Source organism: Pararge aegeria, chromosome 16 (assembly GCF_905163445.1).
Source record: "Pararge aegeria chromosome 16, ilParAegt1.1, whole genome shotgun sequence".
NCBI classification, from domain to species: domain Eukaryota; kingdom Metazoa; phylum Arthropoda; class Insecta; order Lepidoptera; family Nymphalidae; genus Pararge; species Pararge aegeria.
In genome coordinates this window covers 9,718,756-9,737,702 of record NC_053195.1, presented here as the reverse complement: position 1 = coordinate 9,737,702, position 18,947 = coordinate 9,718,756, and the positions used below count along the sequence as shown (strand labels likewise).

General features: G+C 36.4%; 2 protein-coding genes across 2 annotated transcripts; both read left to right on the top strand.

Moving 5' to 3' along the window:
• Positions 1-6,432: 6,432 nt before the first annotated feature.
• LOC120630311 (xylosyltransferase oxt) lies at positions 6,433-11,422 on the top strand. Its single transcript, XM_039899497.1, has 4 exons — positions 6,433-7,115; positions 8,174-8,316; positions 8,929-9,086; positions 9,409-11,422. The coding sequence occupies exons 1-4, from the start codon at positions 6,529-6,531 to the stop codon at positions 11,218-11,220; spliced, it is 2,700 nt and encodes an 899-aa protein (XP_039755431.1). The 5' UTR covers positions 6,433-6,528; the 3' UTR covers positions 11,221-11,422.
• Positions 11,423-14,013: 2,591 nt separating this feature from the next.
• On the top strand, positions 14,014-18,131 carry LOC120630420 (ATP-dependent DNA helicase Q4). Its single transcript, XM_039899647.1, has one exon. The coding sequence runs from the start codon at positions 14,154-14,156 to the stop codon at positions 18,033-18,035; it is 3,882 nt and encodes a 1,293-aa protein (XP_039755581.1). The 5' UTR covers positions 14,014-14,153; the 3' UTR covers positions 18,036-18,131.
• Positions 18,132-18,947: the final 816 nt, after the last annotated feature.

The following is an 18,947-nucleotide window of genomic DNA, read 5'->3' as shown; positions in this document are numbered from 1 at the left end:
CTCGGAAGCCTGTGAAAGATATCCCCCTGTCTCAAGAACCTACTCAGATGCTGCCCGAAGTAATCCATCTCAAAATCTAACAGTTTCTTCCCCAGCTCCCCCTTCCACTCATTCCTATAGGAAAACTACAACAACTCCAAGATCTCCCCGTCGCCCGTCACCACAAGGTTACGACCGTTTGGCTCACCAGTCAATCATCGCCGACCGTGACCCTCCTCCCTCGAGTAATGGAACCGTTCTTCAGCCCCAGGGTCCCGCTCTCCCTACTTTCTCTCTTCCTTCATCTAGTGACAATCTGTTGGATGTTTTGCTGACCCTTTTGATTAATATGTTTAGCAAGATGAATGACTTCCCTCTACCGCCCAACGTCGCCAATAAACTGTCTGAATTCCTAAATATTATTAAAATTCCACTTCATCCAATGGAATAGCCACAGTCTACGCCCAAAAAAACATGAAATTTTACATATGATTGCCTCGTATGATCCTGTTGCCTTTGCTATTTCGGAGACTTGGTTAGTCCCGGGATCACGGTTTCGGGTTTCTGGGTACTCATGTCTCCGGGATGACAGAGGCGATGGATATGCTGGAGCAGCTCTTCTTATTAAATCTTCTGTCACATTTACCCGTCTTTCTCTTCCTCCCTTTCCGACGAGCATCAACGCTGTTGCTGCCAAAATCAGGGATATATCTGTTCTTTCTATCTACATTTCGGACTCTCACGCTGTTCATATATCTGATCTTGAACCCATATTATCCTCTCTTTCCGGCTCTTTTCTTATCTTAGGCGACTTCAACTGCCACCACCTTATGTGGGGAAGCGCAGATTATGACATCCTTGCTTGTGATTTAGTGGACCTTATGGAGGATAAAAATATCTGTCTCCTCAATGATGGCTCCCCAACTCGCAGGACTGCCCCAGGAAAGAATGCCAGTGCGGTTGATCTTTCCCTTTGCTCCCCCAATTTAGGTACTCTTCTTTCTTGGTCTGTTTTGCACGACTCCTACGGTAGTGATCACCTCCCTATACTAATTTCCTGTCCCACCTCTTTTACTCAACCCAAATCCCAATTAAGTTCTCGTAGTTACCTCCTTTCTAAGGCAGATTGGGAACAATTTGCCAAAGATTGTGACGCTTTTGTCAATAAATTCCCTGTATTGTCGCAGGATAATGCACTAGATTGTCACGAGAAATTGGTGACCTCCCTCAAAGCTGCCGCTGACAAAAACATCCCTATTAGACAAAGGGGTAAATCGTCTAAACCCTCTCCCCCCTGGTGGGATTCGGAATGTTCGGACATGATCCGCCGCAGAAAAGAAGCCGAAAAAGATTATTGTAACTGTATGACCATCGATAATTTCCTCCTATATAAAAGAATCTCGGCTTTAGCTAAGCGAATGTTCAAAAAAAAAAAGAGGAAAGGATGGATTCGATTTTGCCAAAACTTATCTCCCCGGACTCCTGCGACTTTATTATGGAAAGCTATTAAACGCTTTCGAGGATCCTTCCTTCCCTGCGACTATTCCAGTAATGATACGTCTGTTTGGCTTAAGACATTTATTGATAACCTGGCTCCTTCTTCCGTCCCTTGCTTAAATTCTCTTCCCTCCTCTTATGCTAATAGCCGTCCTAATAGATTCGACGAACCATTTTCATGGTCGGAACTCCTGGCTTCTCTGAACCACTTGAGACATTCCTCCCCTGGTCCAGATAATATCCCCTACTCACTTCTATCTAACTCCGGGCCACTCACTAAAAAAATGTTTTTAGACATGGTTAATAGCTTTTTTGATCGGGGATTTGTTCCGGATTCATGGAAAAAACAAATTGTTCTCCCCATTCGAAAACCCGGAAAAGATCCTCTTTCTCCTTCCTCCTATCGTCCCATTGCTTTGTCTTGCTGTTTATTAAAAATAATGGAACACATGATAAAGAAACGGTTGGAATGGTTTGTAGAGTCCAAAAAGTTATTGGCCAGAAGCCAATTTGGATTCCGCAAAGGAATGGGTACTATGGATAGCTTGTCTATTTTGACCACTGATATCAGGATCGCTCTGTCTAAGAATGAGTTTCTTGTTGGGGTGTTTCTCGACATATCTTCGGCGTATGACAATGTGATACTCTCCTTACTCAGAGATAAACTATCTAAGCTGAGTTTGCCTGAGAAGTTGACTCATTTTATATGCAACTTCTTGATGGAAAGAACTATAGAGGTACGGCACGGTGACTCTCATTCTCGCCCAAGACTTATTTGGAAAGGACTCCCTCAGGGTTCTGTGTTAAGCCCTCTACTATATAGTCTTTATACTCACGACCTTGAAGAGTCCGTCATCCCGTTCTGCAATGTCTTACAATATGCTGATGACTTAGCCCTCTACTCCTCTTCCCTCTCGGTCGAGGTTGCTTCTAACAGTCTCAACCAAGCTCTTTTTTATTTAGGAGAGTGGCTATCTTCACATGGGCTATCATTATCGATTCCCAAAAGCATTGTGGTAATTTTTACTAGGAAGAGAGTCATTCCCCCTATAGAAATAGCCTTTAACAATGAACTGATCCCCACTAGCAACAAAGTTAAATTTTTGGGAGTTATCTTGGACTCGCGTCTTTCCGGGACCCATCACATAAATTATACAGTTCATAAATGTCAATCAAACATTAATATCCTGAGATGCCTATCAGGGGTGTGGTGGGGGGCCCACCCATACTCCCAGAAACTGCTATATAATTCCATTGTTCGCAGTGTACTGGATTATGGTGCCTTTATCTTGGAACCCTGCAGCAAGGTTGCAATAGGCAAAATGGACAAAATTCAGTATCAGTCTCTTAGAACTATCCTGGGAGCTATGAAATCATCTCCAACTAACTCTCTTCAAGTAGAAGCAGTGGACTCTCCCCTTTTTCTTCGTAGACAATACTTGGCTGATCGTTTCTTTTACAGATTAGCTTCACTCTCTGGCCATCCTCTGATACCCAAACTTTGTGAACTCTCCTCTTTGATTCCTGGTAATGGATTCTGGTCAAACAAGCCTGTACCGTGTCTAATAAATAGCTTCCGCAAATACAACAATCTACCTGATCCAACTTTCTCTGGCTCAATGTGTCCTCTTTATTGCACTCCCTATGACGCCTTAATTTTTCAACCGAATATTGTTCTTGATTTCGGAATTGCAAAAAAACAACCCGGGGCCAATGAACTTTTCTACAGTATCATCGACAGGTTTTGGCGTGAATGGACGATGATATTCACCGATTCTTCTAAGCTCACGATAAGTGGCGCTGTAGGCTCGGCAGTATGGATTCCTAAGGACTCCAATATTCTGAACTTCAAATGCCCCCCTCATACATCGGTATTCACTGGAGAGTTGGTGGCTATTCTAGAAGCTATAAAGTATGTAGTCTCTCACGGGATAATCAGAGCAATTATTTTCTCGGATTCACTGAGTGGCCTTCAGACCATTAACTCCAATCAGTTTGCATCTAAAAACACTTACCCCCTTGTTCTGCTTATCAGGCAGTCTCTTTTAGATTGCCATCTTCGCAACATTAAGGTCACGTTGGCTTGGATCCCCGGCCACTCGGGGATCCAAGGCAATGAGACTGTCGACTCTTATGCTAAAGAAGCCGTAGAAACAGGCAGTCTGGAACATTACCACTGCTTCTTTTACGATCTTTTTTCCTTGGCCAAATCCGAACTTGATTCGGGCTGGCAGCGCCATTACGACCGTTCGAAATTAATTAAAGGTCGCTATTACAGTGACATCCAACCCTCCATCCCAACTAAGCCATGGTTCTTCCGCTACCGCCTTGTCGACAAACAGACGACGTCGGTCATCTGCAGACTTCGTATTGGTCACACATGTACACCCTCACGCCTGCACAGATGGGGTATTATCCAATCCCCCATCTGTGTATGTGGCCTTGAGGAAGGCACCGAAGACCACATTCTTTTCAATTGCCCAAACAGATCAGTTTCCCTGTACAACATTCTGCCTTCCTGTGTGCCCAAACCCATAGATCTTAAATCTCTTCTGTTCCTTTCATCAATCAACAAAAAAGTTCTAAATTCCTTAATTAAATTTATTCATTCACAAAAAATTAAACTCTAAACTGCCGATTGCTTGCTCCGCTTCTGTTTTTTCCCTTTGTTTTTTATAGTCTGTGTTTATAGATGTAACCTGTATGTTTTGTACTGTTTTGTGATGTTTGTATGTCTTGTGTTGTTTTTCCCATCGTGCACATCAAAACCACTCTGTAGAGTCCGTACGGGTTCATTTTTATAACCGATCAATCTCACCATAATATACTGTGCTATTTTCAGGAGTCATTGGCAGTAATGGTCGCTATCTTAAAAGTGACCCGGTTGCCATAAACAAAAGTTGAAGTTGAAGTTGAGTTTAAAAATAAAATGGCATTTTTTTTCGGCGGGAAACTTCGTACATGGCGGACGCGGTTTTCTCAAATTTTTCTTTGATTTTACTGTAAACTCGTCTTGAAAAGGATTTGGTGTTGTTTATATTGAACTGTAACTTGGCCTGTCAATTTGTGCACACGTGTTAGTGAGATTCCGGTGTAATTTCGGTGTTTTATGTGAATTTACACAGCAGCAGAAATAGTTGTTATTGGTGATATTCGTATAAATCTAACCGTATTTGGTGTTGGTTAAATATTTATTATGTGTCTGTAGTTATAGTGTTTCCAGTAAAATGGATCTAGATACACCTCCTGAGCCGCCCGACCCGGGGGCATCAGCCTCGTCTCGCAAACGACAAGGAGAGGATACCAACGTATATGCGGCCAAAAAAACTATAACTGATCCTACTCTGGTAAACCCATCCGTTCAAAGCCTTTACATACATCCTTCCTTCACCGAAGGCGCCAAGTCATACTCTGACGATGATAATGGGCCTTTTATCGTCCAAGTCTCACGGGAAGTGGAGGACCCATCCTCTGGAGCGTCATTACGGGCTATAAATTTCGGTCAATTCTTGCACAAACACAAAATTGGTTCAATTATCCACGACGGCGTCAAAAATATAGGCCGCAACAAAATTACTGTAGAGTTTACTTCTGCCCAAGCTGCCAACAACTTTCTGGTTAGTCCAGTTTTGAAGTTATGCAAATATAGAGCTATAATTCCCACATACAACATAACCAGAATGGGGCTGGTGAAAGGAGTTCCCGTGGACTGGTCGATGGACGAGCTTGTTGATTCGCTAGAGCTCCCGCCTGGCTGTGGTGAGGTTCTGAAATCAAGGCGACTGAACAGAAAATCTGTCACAGAGGGTGTCATCACTTGGGTGCCTACCCAATCTGTTGTCCTAACCTTCAGGGGGCAAATGCTTCCTGCTAAGGTATATTCATACCACACCTCACTGCCAGTTGAAACATATAAACTTCCAACAATACAGTGCCAGAACTGCTGCCGTTTTGGCCACATTAAAACAATCTGCAGATCTAAGCCCAGATGCTACAGATGTGCTCAGCCCCATACAGGTGACTCATGTTTGGTCATCAAGGAATTATCTACATGTTTACACTGCTCTGGTAGTCATTTTGCTACTGATAAAGACTGCCCAGAATTCTCCAGGCAGCAATCTATTAAAATGGTCATGTCTCAGAATAATAAATCTTACATTGAAGCATCATCTCAGTTTCCTCCTGTCCGCAGGTCCTATGCTGAGATAACAAAAGAAATGTTTACTCCTACTAATGTAACTTCCTCCAAAACCTCCTACCGGCAAACAGTTTTCCGCTCTCCTCGTCCCCGAGCTCCTCTAGCAAAGGGCTACGATAAAAAAGCTGTTCAGACTATTGTCGGTGATTACTCCTCATCCCTTCCTAATGGATGCGCTCTCAACAACAATGTTGAGAACCCTCCCTCCCAAGGTAAAATGCTTGAGTTTATCTCTGAATTTCTACTTAGTATTGTCGCTCCATGTAGTGAAATTCCCTTACCGCCCAACGTTGCCAAAAACTTAAGCCAACTTTTTAAACTACTCCAAAATGGGCCCAATAACCCTGCTACAGTGGAACTGTAAAAGTTTACGTCCCAAGAAACATGAGTTAACCTTCATAATCCCACCATTCTTCCTCCCAAAGTCCCCCGTCCTTTGAGTGTTAAATGTTTTTTAATGTTTGTTTTCAGTCCTTATTGTAGATTTTTATGTAAATATATAGTAAGTAATAAAATTAAAGTATAATGTACAAAAAATATCCGTGTAAGATATATATGCATATGTTGTCTGTGTCCTTAGGTTAAAGAGCTAACTAGCTAATAACAACTATTTCTTGGTACAAATTCAAAATTAACTTTTCATTAGTTTCACCGATCAATCTCCTTCGTGCCTTCTTCATCTACAAGACATTGGCGAAATACCTTGTGCCCAGTTGGCGCAGACAAAAGCCATAAACAAGAATTGAATTGAATTGAAAATAAAATGATTAAAATTCAGCAAAAATGCAGTTAGCAAAATTCTTAATCTTGCTAAGCTGATAAGATTATTATTTTTCTATTATGAAATAGTTAACATGGCAAGTGTTCGAAGGATTTTTTATAAATATGCAAAGTGTTTAGCTTTAATTGTTATAACTACTTTCTTTGCTCAAATTATGATTTCCTTAAGTTTTTTCCCATCGGTTCACGATAACTTACTTAAAAGAAGTAGTTATAATTCAATATCCAAAACGGAAATGGGCGATGTGTCTGCTAGAAAAATCGGAGACGATGAAGATTACCCTCCAAAAAACTCGCACCAAAATCAAAATAAAGTTATACCCCAACTAAGATTAGAAGAGCTGGACTTTTCGCCAGCTTGTGATATAAAAAGCCGAGAAGCAATTTCAGCTATCCATCGCGCCAAGAGCCAATTATGTAAACAGCAAATTGTAAATAAGACTTGTCTGATACAAAATGGTAATTTTTACCCCAAACATTTGCCAAACTATTGTGTTTCAAAGACAATGGCTTATGGACGACATTTGGGATGTTACCTGGATGAAAAAAAATTAAGATTGCTTTCAAGTTATTATGGAAATTACGCTAATGTTAATTCACCAACATTTTGTTTGGATATTTGTGTACAAGCTGGTTTTCCATATGCAGGAGTGCAATATTCGTAAGTCATTAGAAAAACATTTTTTTCTCCTGTATCTACCTGTTATTTTATTTTATGTGATCAGACTTACTATAAATAAAATAATTGCTGTTGTTTACTAACTTAACTTCTTTGGATCAATTTTTATTGGTGATTTGATTAAGATAAATAGGACTTGAACCCTCTATTGACTAATTAAAGCAGTGAAAGCCTATATATTGGATCTCTTTTAGAGCCACCAAGTTTGATCCCCATGTACTTCTAACTTTTCTAAAGTCCCCTATAGAGGGCTGGTAAATGGGATGATAATGGGTTGATAATGATGATGATGATGATTATGAAATAAGACTTGCTTTGGTAGTGCGGAAAAAAATTGTGAGGACACCTGCATGCCTGAGAGTCCATCAATCTCACCAATTTACACCAATCAACCTACTAATTTGGATTTAAATCAAACTTAGCTCCATAGTCTGAACATGCCTTAAAACTTACAATCCTATCATAAAATCAAATAGGACCAATCTTAATTAAAATGGCATAATCAAAATAGTTTAATATACAAGGCACACAAAACTTAATTGACTATAATCTGTCCAACCCATTTATATGCCACATTCTTCCAAAATATGCTTTCTCTACAAATTTTGTTCTGACAATGTAGTAAAATCAGGAGATGGCGACTTCACAATCCACAATGCTCTGAAGTTAGGCCAGACAGATTTGTCTGGTTGTGGATTACAGCAAATTAAGATATGTTCATTGTATTGTGGCAAGGTAACTCCAATTCCTGCTAAGTAAGTTTTATCTATTGATGGCCCACTGGCTTAGTGGGCAGCGACCCTGCTTTCTGAGTCCTAGGCAATGGGTTCAATTCCCACTGGAAAATGTTTGTGTGATGAATATGATTGTTTTTCAGTGTATCTTATAAGTATTTGTGTGTATGTATTGTATGCATAGAAATATTCAACAGCTATCCATAACACAAGCTATGCTTACTTTGGGGCTAGATGGTGATGTGTGTATTGTCATACTATATTTATTTTATCTATTAGTTGTCTTATAAACAACACATGTTTCAGGTCAGAGTGTTTTTGTGGTGAACTGGCACCGCCATCTTCATCTAAGACTTCTGATGGTTTATGCGACATGAATTGTCCAGGTGATCCATCTCAAAAATGTGGAGGATATTTCACTATGAATGTTTATGAAACAGGTTTAGAAAGTGAGTATTCTAATGATTGCAAAATATTTTTGCCTTCCAAGTTTTATTACACTATAAGACACTTTAATGTGCTGGGATGCCATACAGATACAATACAGTTTCTGAGAGATTTCCATAGAAATGCATGTTTAACATATAAACAATTTAACTTTATAATTATCACATTTATGAGGGATGACAACTAAATAGCAATATAAGTTATTATACTTTATCATTTTGGTCATATAATAAACAGTTGAGATGTACTTAAAAATAATGTATCAGAGAATAGTAGTTCTTCTGAAATTCTAGAGAAAATTAATCAAAAAAGATATGATTGTATTCTTGGGCACTCAACGTAATTATAATTTTACAGTATATAATTCTTTGGAATACATCATACATTAAGCTATCAAAAAAAAATATTTCACGGTCCCGAATCGCTTGGCCGTGTATTTTATTCATATTGTCCAACACAAAAAGCCTAATACAATACTATATCCCTCATTTATATGACCTTTAATTATAAAGTATATTATATACATACTAATTTATAATTATATGACTTATTTTGCTTGTTAAGTTTATATTTTATGATGTCATTTTTACTAATTGTTTATCATAAAATTGCAGAATTTGTGCCACAAGTACCTAAGAACTCTAACAGTGATCAGGTTTCTGTTAAAATTGTATTTCTATTAACATTAAATGGAAGAGCACTACGACAAGTTCATAGATTAATTAATTCTTTATATAGAACAAATCACTATTTTTATATTCATGTTGATCAAGTAAGTAATATCTTTTTTTTTTACTCAATATTACTACACTAAACTAAAATTCTAAGGGATATATAGTTAAAATATTTCAGTAATTTTACTTGTGATTAAAATCAATATTTTATATTAACAGTTTAAAAAATTTGGTACTCGGTTCTAGTCCTAACATTATTATACTATTGAATTTGTTTACTAATATATTCATCCCCATTCAAGCTTAAGTTATCACTATCTCCTTGCTACCAAGTAATAAATGTATGCAAACGCCTATTTGTAAAAAGAAAAAAATATGTTTGAATTACAAATTCTTAATATTGGTGTATTCACATTCCAGAGACAAGATTATCTACATCGTAAGTTATCTCTATTAGAAAAGCAATTTACTAATATAAAGTTAGCTAATAAAAGATACTCAACAATATGGGGTGGAGCATCCCTTCTCAAAATGTTGTTGGACTCCATGAAAGATTTAATTAGATTAGGTTGGAAATGGGATTATGTTATCAATTTGAGTGAAAGTGATTTTCCTATTAAATCATTAGAAGAACTTGAAAAATTTCTTTCTGGAAATAAAGGATATAATTTCGTTAAATCACATGGAAGAGAAGTCCAACGTTTTATAAAAAAACAGGGCCTTGATAAAACTTTTATAGAATGTGAGACACACATGTGGAGAGTGGGAGAAAGAAAACTACCTCAGGGTATTGTTATAGATGGAGGAAGTGATTGGATAGCATTGTCACCCGACTTTGTTTCATATGTCATTGAGAATCATGATAAATTACTAGCAGGTCTTGATGTTATATTTAAGCACACACTATTACCCGCAGAATCATTTTTTCACACAGCATTACGTAACTCACAATTTTGCAATACATATGTAGATAATAACTTACATGTCACAAACTGGAAGAGGAAATTAGGTTGTAAGTGTCAATACAAACATGTGGTGGATTGGTGTGGATGTTCCCCAAATGACTTTAGAACTGAAGACTGGCCAAGAATACAAAATACTCAAAATCGGCAATTGTTTTTTGCAAGAAAATTTGAACCCATCATTAATCAAGAAATTATAACAAGAGTGGAACAGTTTGTTGGATTTACTGACCATAATTTAATCCCTAATTTGGAAGCATACTGGCAAAATCTATATGACGTCCAAGATCTAACAGCAAGTACAGATGACACATTACTTACGCATGCTGAAAGTGTTATACGTCATAACGCTAAAATATTGGCAGGAGAAGGTTGTAAAATTCAACTGCAGGAAGTTATTGAAGTGAATGTATATAAGTTTGCTGATGTATATAAAGGAAATCTTATTTTATATAAAGCTTTGCTTAATGACAACAAAGAGGCAGTACTAGAGACATGGTATAAGCCAAGGCAACATTTAGATTTAAATTTTGGAAATCAAAATAATGATTATATCAAAATTTTTAAAGTTAGTTCAGATTATGATCAAAAAGAAATGACATTTAGAAATGTAGGCAACATATTGGGCCCTTTTTCGGAACCAGTACTGTTATATCAGTTTTCACCACATTTTAATAAAAATATTGGAAATTTTACAATTCTTTGGCTAGACCCAGCTGGAATGATTGCAGATGTCAATGTGGTGATGAGAGACGAAAATAATTTGACCAATTTCATAAAATTGAATGTAAAACAACCTTTACTACCTGGTGTGTGGAAGGTTGGTTTATTTGATCAAGTAAATTCAGTAGCAGTCACTGAATTCCTTATAACACCTTTAGAATATTTTTCTGGTAAAGAAGTAACGCAACAAGAGGCCAACCTAATACATAGTGGTTCACAAAATGCATATAAAAATATTACTTTTGTAAAACCCAAAAACTTTTTACCAACCCATGCCAATAGATTATTGCTAGCCGAAATATCAAATGCAAACATCAAGAGAATCAATAGTGATTTGACTGAGTGGATAGATAGTTTAAGCATAGAATTTTATAATGTTTTAGGTACATGTATTTTATATAATGATAATAATGTATTAGACAAAGTGCCTTGTAGTAATTACAAATTTCAGCAATGCAACTTCTCTGAATGGAGCTCTCTTTCACATGATCCTAAAGGCTCTATAGGAAAAATTGATAAAACAACAGGGCGATTAAAAAGAGTATGAAGCAACCACTCCCTCGCCTTGGAAAACTTGAAATTTCTGAAGTGTGACGCGCGATTTGCATGTACTAAAAATTGAAAAAGATACTTTGGTGGATCGTTCTGAACTTCTCGAACTCTCAAATATTCGCATTTTAATCGGCGCAGCAGCGGAATCGGAACAAAATATGCAAAATATGTTTCAAATAAAATCAAACCAGCAATTATTAGTTTTATTTATTGTTTAGACCTTCATTTATAAACCAATATTTTCTATTGAGGGTTGATCATAAAGGCCGCCCGATTTGTACTAAGTCACTGTCTCGACCACCACCCCCTTTTTTTTAAAAACTTTTCAGTGGTATTATAAATTGTAACATCAAGACTTTTATTTATTTTATTCCGCTACAAGTTAGTCCTTGGTTGTAATTTTACTCGGTGGTAAACGATGCAGTCTAAGATGGTAACTGGATAACCTGTTAAGGGTATAGCAGTTATATCAAACCCATTACCCGTAATCGGTTTCTACATGGCAGCTGACCGTGCACCGCTATAATATTTTGCGGCTCCTATTTGCTGGGAGAGTGGCAATTCGCCACGGGTCACGGCAAAACCTTCCACCAGACTAGACCACTGGATTATGGAGGGTAGAGGTAAGGAGAGTCCTCTTATATGGGAGAAAAGTTGAAAAAGTGTCCAGTGTATGCGCTAAATAACAGTTCAAAAATCCTCCACAATGGCGCTGGTGGATGCACAGGGTATGGTATGAATGTAGCAATCGTAGATGAATTGAAGTATGCCGAGTTAAAAAATTTAATGTCATTATCGACTAAAGTAGTTAATTATTGAGAATTTCAACAACTTACGTTGTACAAAATATTGTGGTAAATATAACCTTACTTCCTTGTATCTCCATACTTCCTTGTTTATTTTTCAAGCCTACTCTAACAATATTTGTATTTATCGCTTCTTTTAAGAGTTACCCTGATGCAAATGTGGCGCCATCCTAATTTAATACATTTTGACGACACTTTTTCATATACACAGATGACTCTCCTTACCTCTACCCTCCATACACTGAATATTCAAGGATTATAAATTTCCCAATTGTCCCTGCCGGGGTCGAACACGGGAGTTCGCCAAAATAATTAGAATTCTTAAAAGAAAATGTTAATAGCTTCCAGGCTCCAGCTCTATTAAAATCTCGTCATGTTGTCTTGCGAGTACAACAAAATACAATCGTACCTGCAAAATTCATTATCAATAGGTATTGATAATGAATTTTGTAGGTACGATTGTATTATATAGGTAGGTTTAGTTACGGTGTGGAATCGATAATTTTTCGTTCCCTATCTCCAAGGGATCTTAAATGATTTTACGAAATAAAAAATATAGCCTAACTAAATTTCACATAAATCCGTTCAATAGTTTCCGCGTGATGCGCGAACTACTAGACGACCGGACCTGGCAAAAAGTTAAAAATCGTTTTCGGTTATATCTATTTATTTCGTACTAGACGGCCTGACAAAAACTAAATAAAAATCTATATTACGTTCGTTCTATCTATTTGATAGGTACTCATTTTTTTTCGAACATGGCTATATAGTGGTGCCAATTCTTTTGCACCTTCACAATAAACACTTTAAAATTCACCGTCACCGATGTCCTCGACTTGCTCTTGTTGTGTACAATTGTACATGTATTTACTCGACTGTATCATATAATGCGTATTTAACTTTTTGATTGGGTATTTACATTTGTAGCAGTACTAAGTTCACTGGACCATTTAAAAAGTTTATTTTGTTTATTCTGTGCATAGTTTTAAGCTTGTTATATAAAATGCGCAACATGATCTGCACAAAATCGGTTATTACTGGTTTCTATATCTAAAAAATACTGTTTTAATTCCAAACTATATTATAAGCGGCCGAGCCCGCAGCATTTTTCTTGCTTTAAGCATTTCTAGACTCATCGTAACTTCTAAACGGTAGGTCCAATTTGAATAATTAAAAAGGATTTTTCAGGTATATAATCAAAGGTTGCCATGGTATAATCAGAGGTTGCATGTAAGAGATTGCTTGCAGAAATAAGGCCGCCTTTGCATGCCTAAAATTCTTGTTCGTTTTGTTTATTTATGTATATTTTGATTCTTCAAATTATAAATATACTTATTTTAGGATATCATGATAAAAATTTCGCCATATTTCGATTGTACCCGTGTTTTGATTGACAAATAATAAAAAAATGCTGTTATTGTGACTCAACATAACGGTTAGAGATCCAACGAGAACGGTTATCCACGTGGACGTGGATAATAATGTTTACTTTAAACATGCAGTACAATATTTTAATTATATACATAAATTCATTATAAAATATACACTAAAACCTTCCGCATGAGTCACTCTGTCCATTAGTGAGAACTGAATGAAAATCTGTTCGGTAGTTTTTCGGTTACAGACAGACAGCCGCGGTGAGGGGTTTTGTTTTATAATATGTAACGATAAAGATTCCCGAGACACAGAGAATGCATTGTTTTTCGTTTTCACTTCCGTAGGCTGTCAAATATAACTGAGTCTGTTTTAATATGCAGGCAAGTAATCACAAGAACTTGGTTATCGATATTGATAGATTTTATCAATCCATTCGCAACCACTTCAGTAGAATTCTGATTTGAATTCTACGTCTGTAGAGTGTACTGTGTACATCATATTGGTTAGCGCAAAGTTTCTTTTTTTTTTCTTTATTCTGTACTTTCCCGTAAGGAAAACGCAAATGTATATCAATGTACAGCCATAGTGTCAAGTGTCACCCGCAGCTCCCAGACATCCTAGTTAACAACGTCACTGTCAAATGTAAATCAGACATGTTTACGATTATCAATGGCGGGAATAGGTATTGCTCTTTAATTTAGAAACTTACTTTGATTCCGAAATAGTGCTTTAGTGCTATTCAATAATGGATTTAATAGAAGCGATTAAAAAAGACAAGGCCTACTTAAAAAGTAAATCAATTGTAAAAAATTGGGAAAAAGATTTCAAACATAAACACTCACGCACACCTTCGAAGTTCGACATAAAGGAAGCACCTGCAAATATAAAATATGCCTACAAAAAATATTTTCTGTTGAAAAGTACTGCCCTGGAAAACTCATTATCTATATGTGATTACGAAGACGAATTTAATTTATCTCCAGAAATAATGCCACCCTTAGAAAGCGCTTCTGAAGTTGATAATAAACCAGAATTATTATTGCCGGCGCTTCCTAGTGGTCCAGAGCTTGACAGGATGTTAACAAGTCCAAAAATAATTACCCATAAGTACAGCATACCCATAAGTAGCAGCCCTATAACAGATAATTTGTCAAAGAAGTTGTTTCACAACAGAAAATTTAGTATAAGGAATCCAAGAAAGTCTTCAATCTATAAATCACAAGACAGTTACGAATCACAAGGCGAAAGTAGTCAATCCGAACGTCAGAAATTTGCCACATCTGAACTCAACATAACCGAACCTTGTAATGAAATCATTGACAAAGCTAATTCTAAGATAAATCATTGCATTCAGCAATTAAACATTGATGAGCCAAAAGAGCAAATCATTTTACCACATTGCCCAATAAGTAATCCTGTAAATGGCCTGATGGACAGTTCAAAAAAATCTTCAATTAGGCAAATAAATATTGGATGGCTTGAAAGAGCTACAGGATTAACAAATGAAAGTATGAATCCAAGTTGTGCAATGGAGAAAGTAGAAAAATTTGGATTAGGCAATCTATCAATTCCTGACTGTTCAAACAAAGCTAGTGATTATGTTGAAAACAGTGAATCTGATGATGATATTGCTATCAGTAAACTGAAACCAGCTCTTAAAAAGCAAAAACTCAACTCTTCCCAAGAATCTAAAGTTGACATTAGACATAAAGATCAAATTAACACTGTTTGTCCTGTAGATGTAAAAGTCCGAGTTAAAAGAGGAAAGAAAAATAATATTCCTATTAAATCAGCTGCTAAAGATGTAAAGGGATCTTCATCAAATAAAAAAAATGATGAGTATATTGAGCAACCACCTGACTTATCTGAGTATTTACCTTTTGGCTTAACTGAAAAAATTAATCCCCGACATGTTAATGTATCTGATATACTAAAAACAGTAGATTCATCAGTAATAAATGTTAGTTCAAAAAAATCAATTAATGTAGGGGAAAATGATAAAATGGAAAAGAAAATTCAAAGTGGCACTTTGAACGAGAACTTTGTACGAATCAATATAGAAAAAAAAGTATTTGTAAGAGGTAGAAAAGGCATTAATTTTTCCAAATATAAAAAGCAGTTATGGAAAGATAGGAAAGCACTTCACAGTGGAATGGAGTTCCCTGAAGGAGGGAAAATAACATGTTTTAAATGTGGATCAGGAGGTCATATGGCCCGTTATTGTATTGCACATAGGGAAAATTCTCTTATAGCTTTAGAGCAGTGTGACGAAACTGATATGCCAACTCTAGAAGACATGCAAAAAATTGTCAGCGAGAATAATCAAGAATCTGAAGAGTCAATCGAACAACAATTAAGTTCTTTGGTATATGAGGCAAGTAAGATTCCAGATGAGTTCATGAAATTATTAGTGGCCCCACCTGAAACATCAAGTGAAATGAAATCATTAAGCAATGCATCTGAAGTAGACAGTAAAGAATTATACAATATTCTACAACAATTTGGCCATAACTCATTTCGTCCTGGCCAAGAAGCAGCTATTAAGCGTATTCTCTCAGGATTGTCTACATTACTCATACTATCTACAGGTGGTGGAAAGTCCCTTTGTTATCAGCTCCCTGCCTTTATCTACAGTCAACGGTACAAATGTATAACTTTGGTAATATCACCACTAGTTTCATTAATGGAAGATCAAGTATTAAGTATGCCAGACTTTTTAAAAGCAGGATGCTTGCATACTAACCAACCACCTACACAAAGACGTAAAATAATAGAATGCTTAAAAAATGGTGAAATCAATATTCTGCTTATTTCTCCTGAAGCTCTTATTGCTGGTGATACTTCAAATGGATTTGCAGGTTTATTTAAATCTCTACCTCAGATAGCATTTGCATGTATTGATGAGGCTCACTGTGTCTCCCAATGGAGTCATAATTTTCGTCCTAGTTATCTTATGATTTGTAGAGTTCTAAGGGAAAAGTTAAATGTAAAATGTATACTTGGTTTGACAGCTACAGCTAGCCAGGCTACAATTAATAGTGTAATTGACCATATAAATATTCCAGATGGCTTAAATGGTGTTGTGACCAATCCAGCTCTGCCAAGCAATCTGTATTTGTCAGTGTCTTTTGAAAATGATAAAGACAGGGCACTAGTTTCTTTATTAGCATCTGAAAAATTCAATTCATTTAATTCTATTATAGTTTATTGCATAAGAAGAAATGAATGTGAAAGGGTGGCTGCAATAATTCGATCATGTATTTCACAGCCTGGAAAAATTAATATGGAAAAAGAAAATAAAAAACGCAAAAGAATGTCTTATATTGCTGAGGCTTATCATGCAGGCATGTCTGCAGCTCAGAGAAAAAAGATTCAAAAGCATTTTATGGATGGCACAGTAAAAATTATTGTTGCTACAGTTGCTTTTGGTATGGGTATCAATAAATCAGACATTCGATGTATTATACATTATAATATGCCACCTAGTTTTGAATCATATGTACAAGAAGTTGGGAGAGCAGGAAGAGATGGTCAGCCTGCATTTTGTCATGTATTTATGAACAATAGTTCTTGTGATAAAGATGAATTACTTAAACATATTTATGCAAATTCTATTGAGAGGCCAGTAATTAGGAAACTTCTTGAGAAGGTATTTATACCTTGCAAATGTATGAGTCCAAACAGTTCAGTCAAGCAATTAAACAATCAAAAAAGATGTGAAGGTCATGAAGTAAGCATTCCTATTGATAGTACAGTTGAAGAATTGGATTTACCATCTGAAAATATAGCAACATTATTATGTTACATAGAACTCCATCATAAACACTACATTAAAGTTCTTAATAATGCTTATACTATGTGTACAATTTCATCATATGGAGGCCCTATTAAAATTTTAGAAGCAGCTAGATCTTGTCCTCCTCTTGCAATGGCATATTTAATAGAAGGAAAAAAAGATAGTAATATCACAAAAAGTAATGTTTTGGAATTCAACGTTATAGAAGTAGCAGCTGCAATTGGTTGGGAAAGTGGAATGACTAAGTACCATTTGAAAAATTTGGAATGGAATACAAAGGATGGCTCATCAAAAAGGTCTCACTTAAAGGTGGAATTCAATACACTAGGATTCAAATTGAAAGCGCCAGGTGATTTATCAGCATCAGAATTAGATGCTGTTTTAGATGACCTGCATAAAATTGTGTTGGAACAAGAAAAAAACATGTTACATCAGTTGGAAGAAATTAGTAATGCGTTTAGTAAATTTTGTAATTATTCATGGGATAAAATCATTTTTTCCGAAGAGAGAATGGCAGAAAATTCAAATGATTTAAAATTCATAATAAATGATTATTTTTCAAGACAAAAAAGTTTACCCGAAAACATTGTTTTACAAGAGAGATCTTTAGACATTGAACGAGTTACATCAGATGTGCGGGCGTTAATCGCCACATACAAAGATTGTAAATTTACTGGTAGAAGTATTGCACGTATATTTCAAGGAATACAATCGCCTAATTTTCCAGCCATAGTGTGGGGAAGATGTAAGTTTTGGCGATCTCACCTTAACGAAGATTTCTATGGGATAGTTAAAATAGCCACACAACAAATAATTCAAATGAAAATGTAGTAAATAAATATTATATTTTTACTTGTAAACCTAAGCATGAAAGGATGACCCTATGAAATAAATTTTGCCATAAGCTGTAATAATCATGTGATATTATTTAATGTAATCTAGAAATATAAGCTAATTAAGTAGCTAGCAAATATCAAACAATCAAATTTTTAAACCTAATTAAAAATTGAGACCTGAGTTGCTCTCCATAATGTTTTCAAAGGCTGAAAAATGTTGTATGCATTCCCGTCATGAAATAACTGGGTCGTTAGTGTGGCGTTTGCTTCTCAGATTACGGGGTCCTGGGTTCGACTCCTGAGACTGTACGAACAAAATGATTTCTCTGTTGAGATTTTCTAAAGTACCAATGTAGAGCTTTTATAATGGCGTTTCCCGGTACCTCGGAGAGCACAGCAAACCATCGGTCTCTGTTATGATGTCCACCATCTGAAAGCCCGCCACATTGACACAGCGTAGTGATTTAATGTTCTAATTCTCTCTTCCTCCTATATACTTCTGCCCATGTACATCACTATCAGGAGATAAAAGTAGGTAATGCAATGGACTAACGAGGATCACGTTTCCATAATGCGAGACAGTGGCATGCACCGGTTTTTTTTTGACCATGGTAGGCATAAAGCAGGAAGATTGCATAATATTAGGGTAGACAGTGATTTTGTGCCTATATTATGCATGTGCATTTCTATGAAATGCACGCCACTGGAACGGGATTATGGGAATTGACAAACTATAAAAACTAAACAGTATTCTTACAAAATCTGTGCGGTTACATTTAAATCGCACAGTCGGTCAAGAAAATCTTAGCGCTTATTTTAACGTCACAATGTTTACTTACAAAACCTGTACGAGTATATTTTCATCGCACAATTTGCCTACAAAGGCAGTGCTATTTTAGAAGTGAAA

What these genes read in the sequence shown, in the direction of transcription:
- LOC120630311 (XM_039899497.1), top strand. Translation starts at nt 6,529, where the DNA reads ATGGCAAGTGTTCGAAGGATTTTTTATAAATATGCAAAGTGTTTAGCT. An exon ending in TTATGAAACAGGTTTAGAAA is followed by an intron (nt 8,317 to 8,928) that starts GTGAGTATTCTA and finishes ATAAAATTGCAG; the next exon opens with AATTTGTGCCACAAGTACCT. An exon ending in TTTATATTCATGTTGATCAA is followed by an intron (nt 9,087 to 9,408) that starts GTAAGTAATATC and finishes TTCACATTCCAG; the next exon opens with AGACAAGATTATCTACATCG.
- LOC120630420 (XM_039899647.1), top strand. Translation starts at nt 14,154, where the DNA reads ATGGATTTAATAGAAGCGATTAAAAAAGACAAGGCCTACTTAAAAAGT.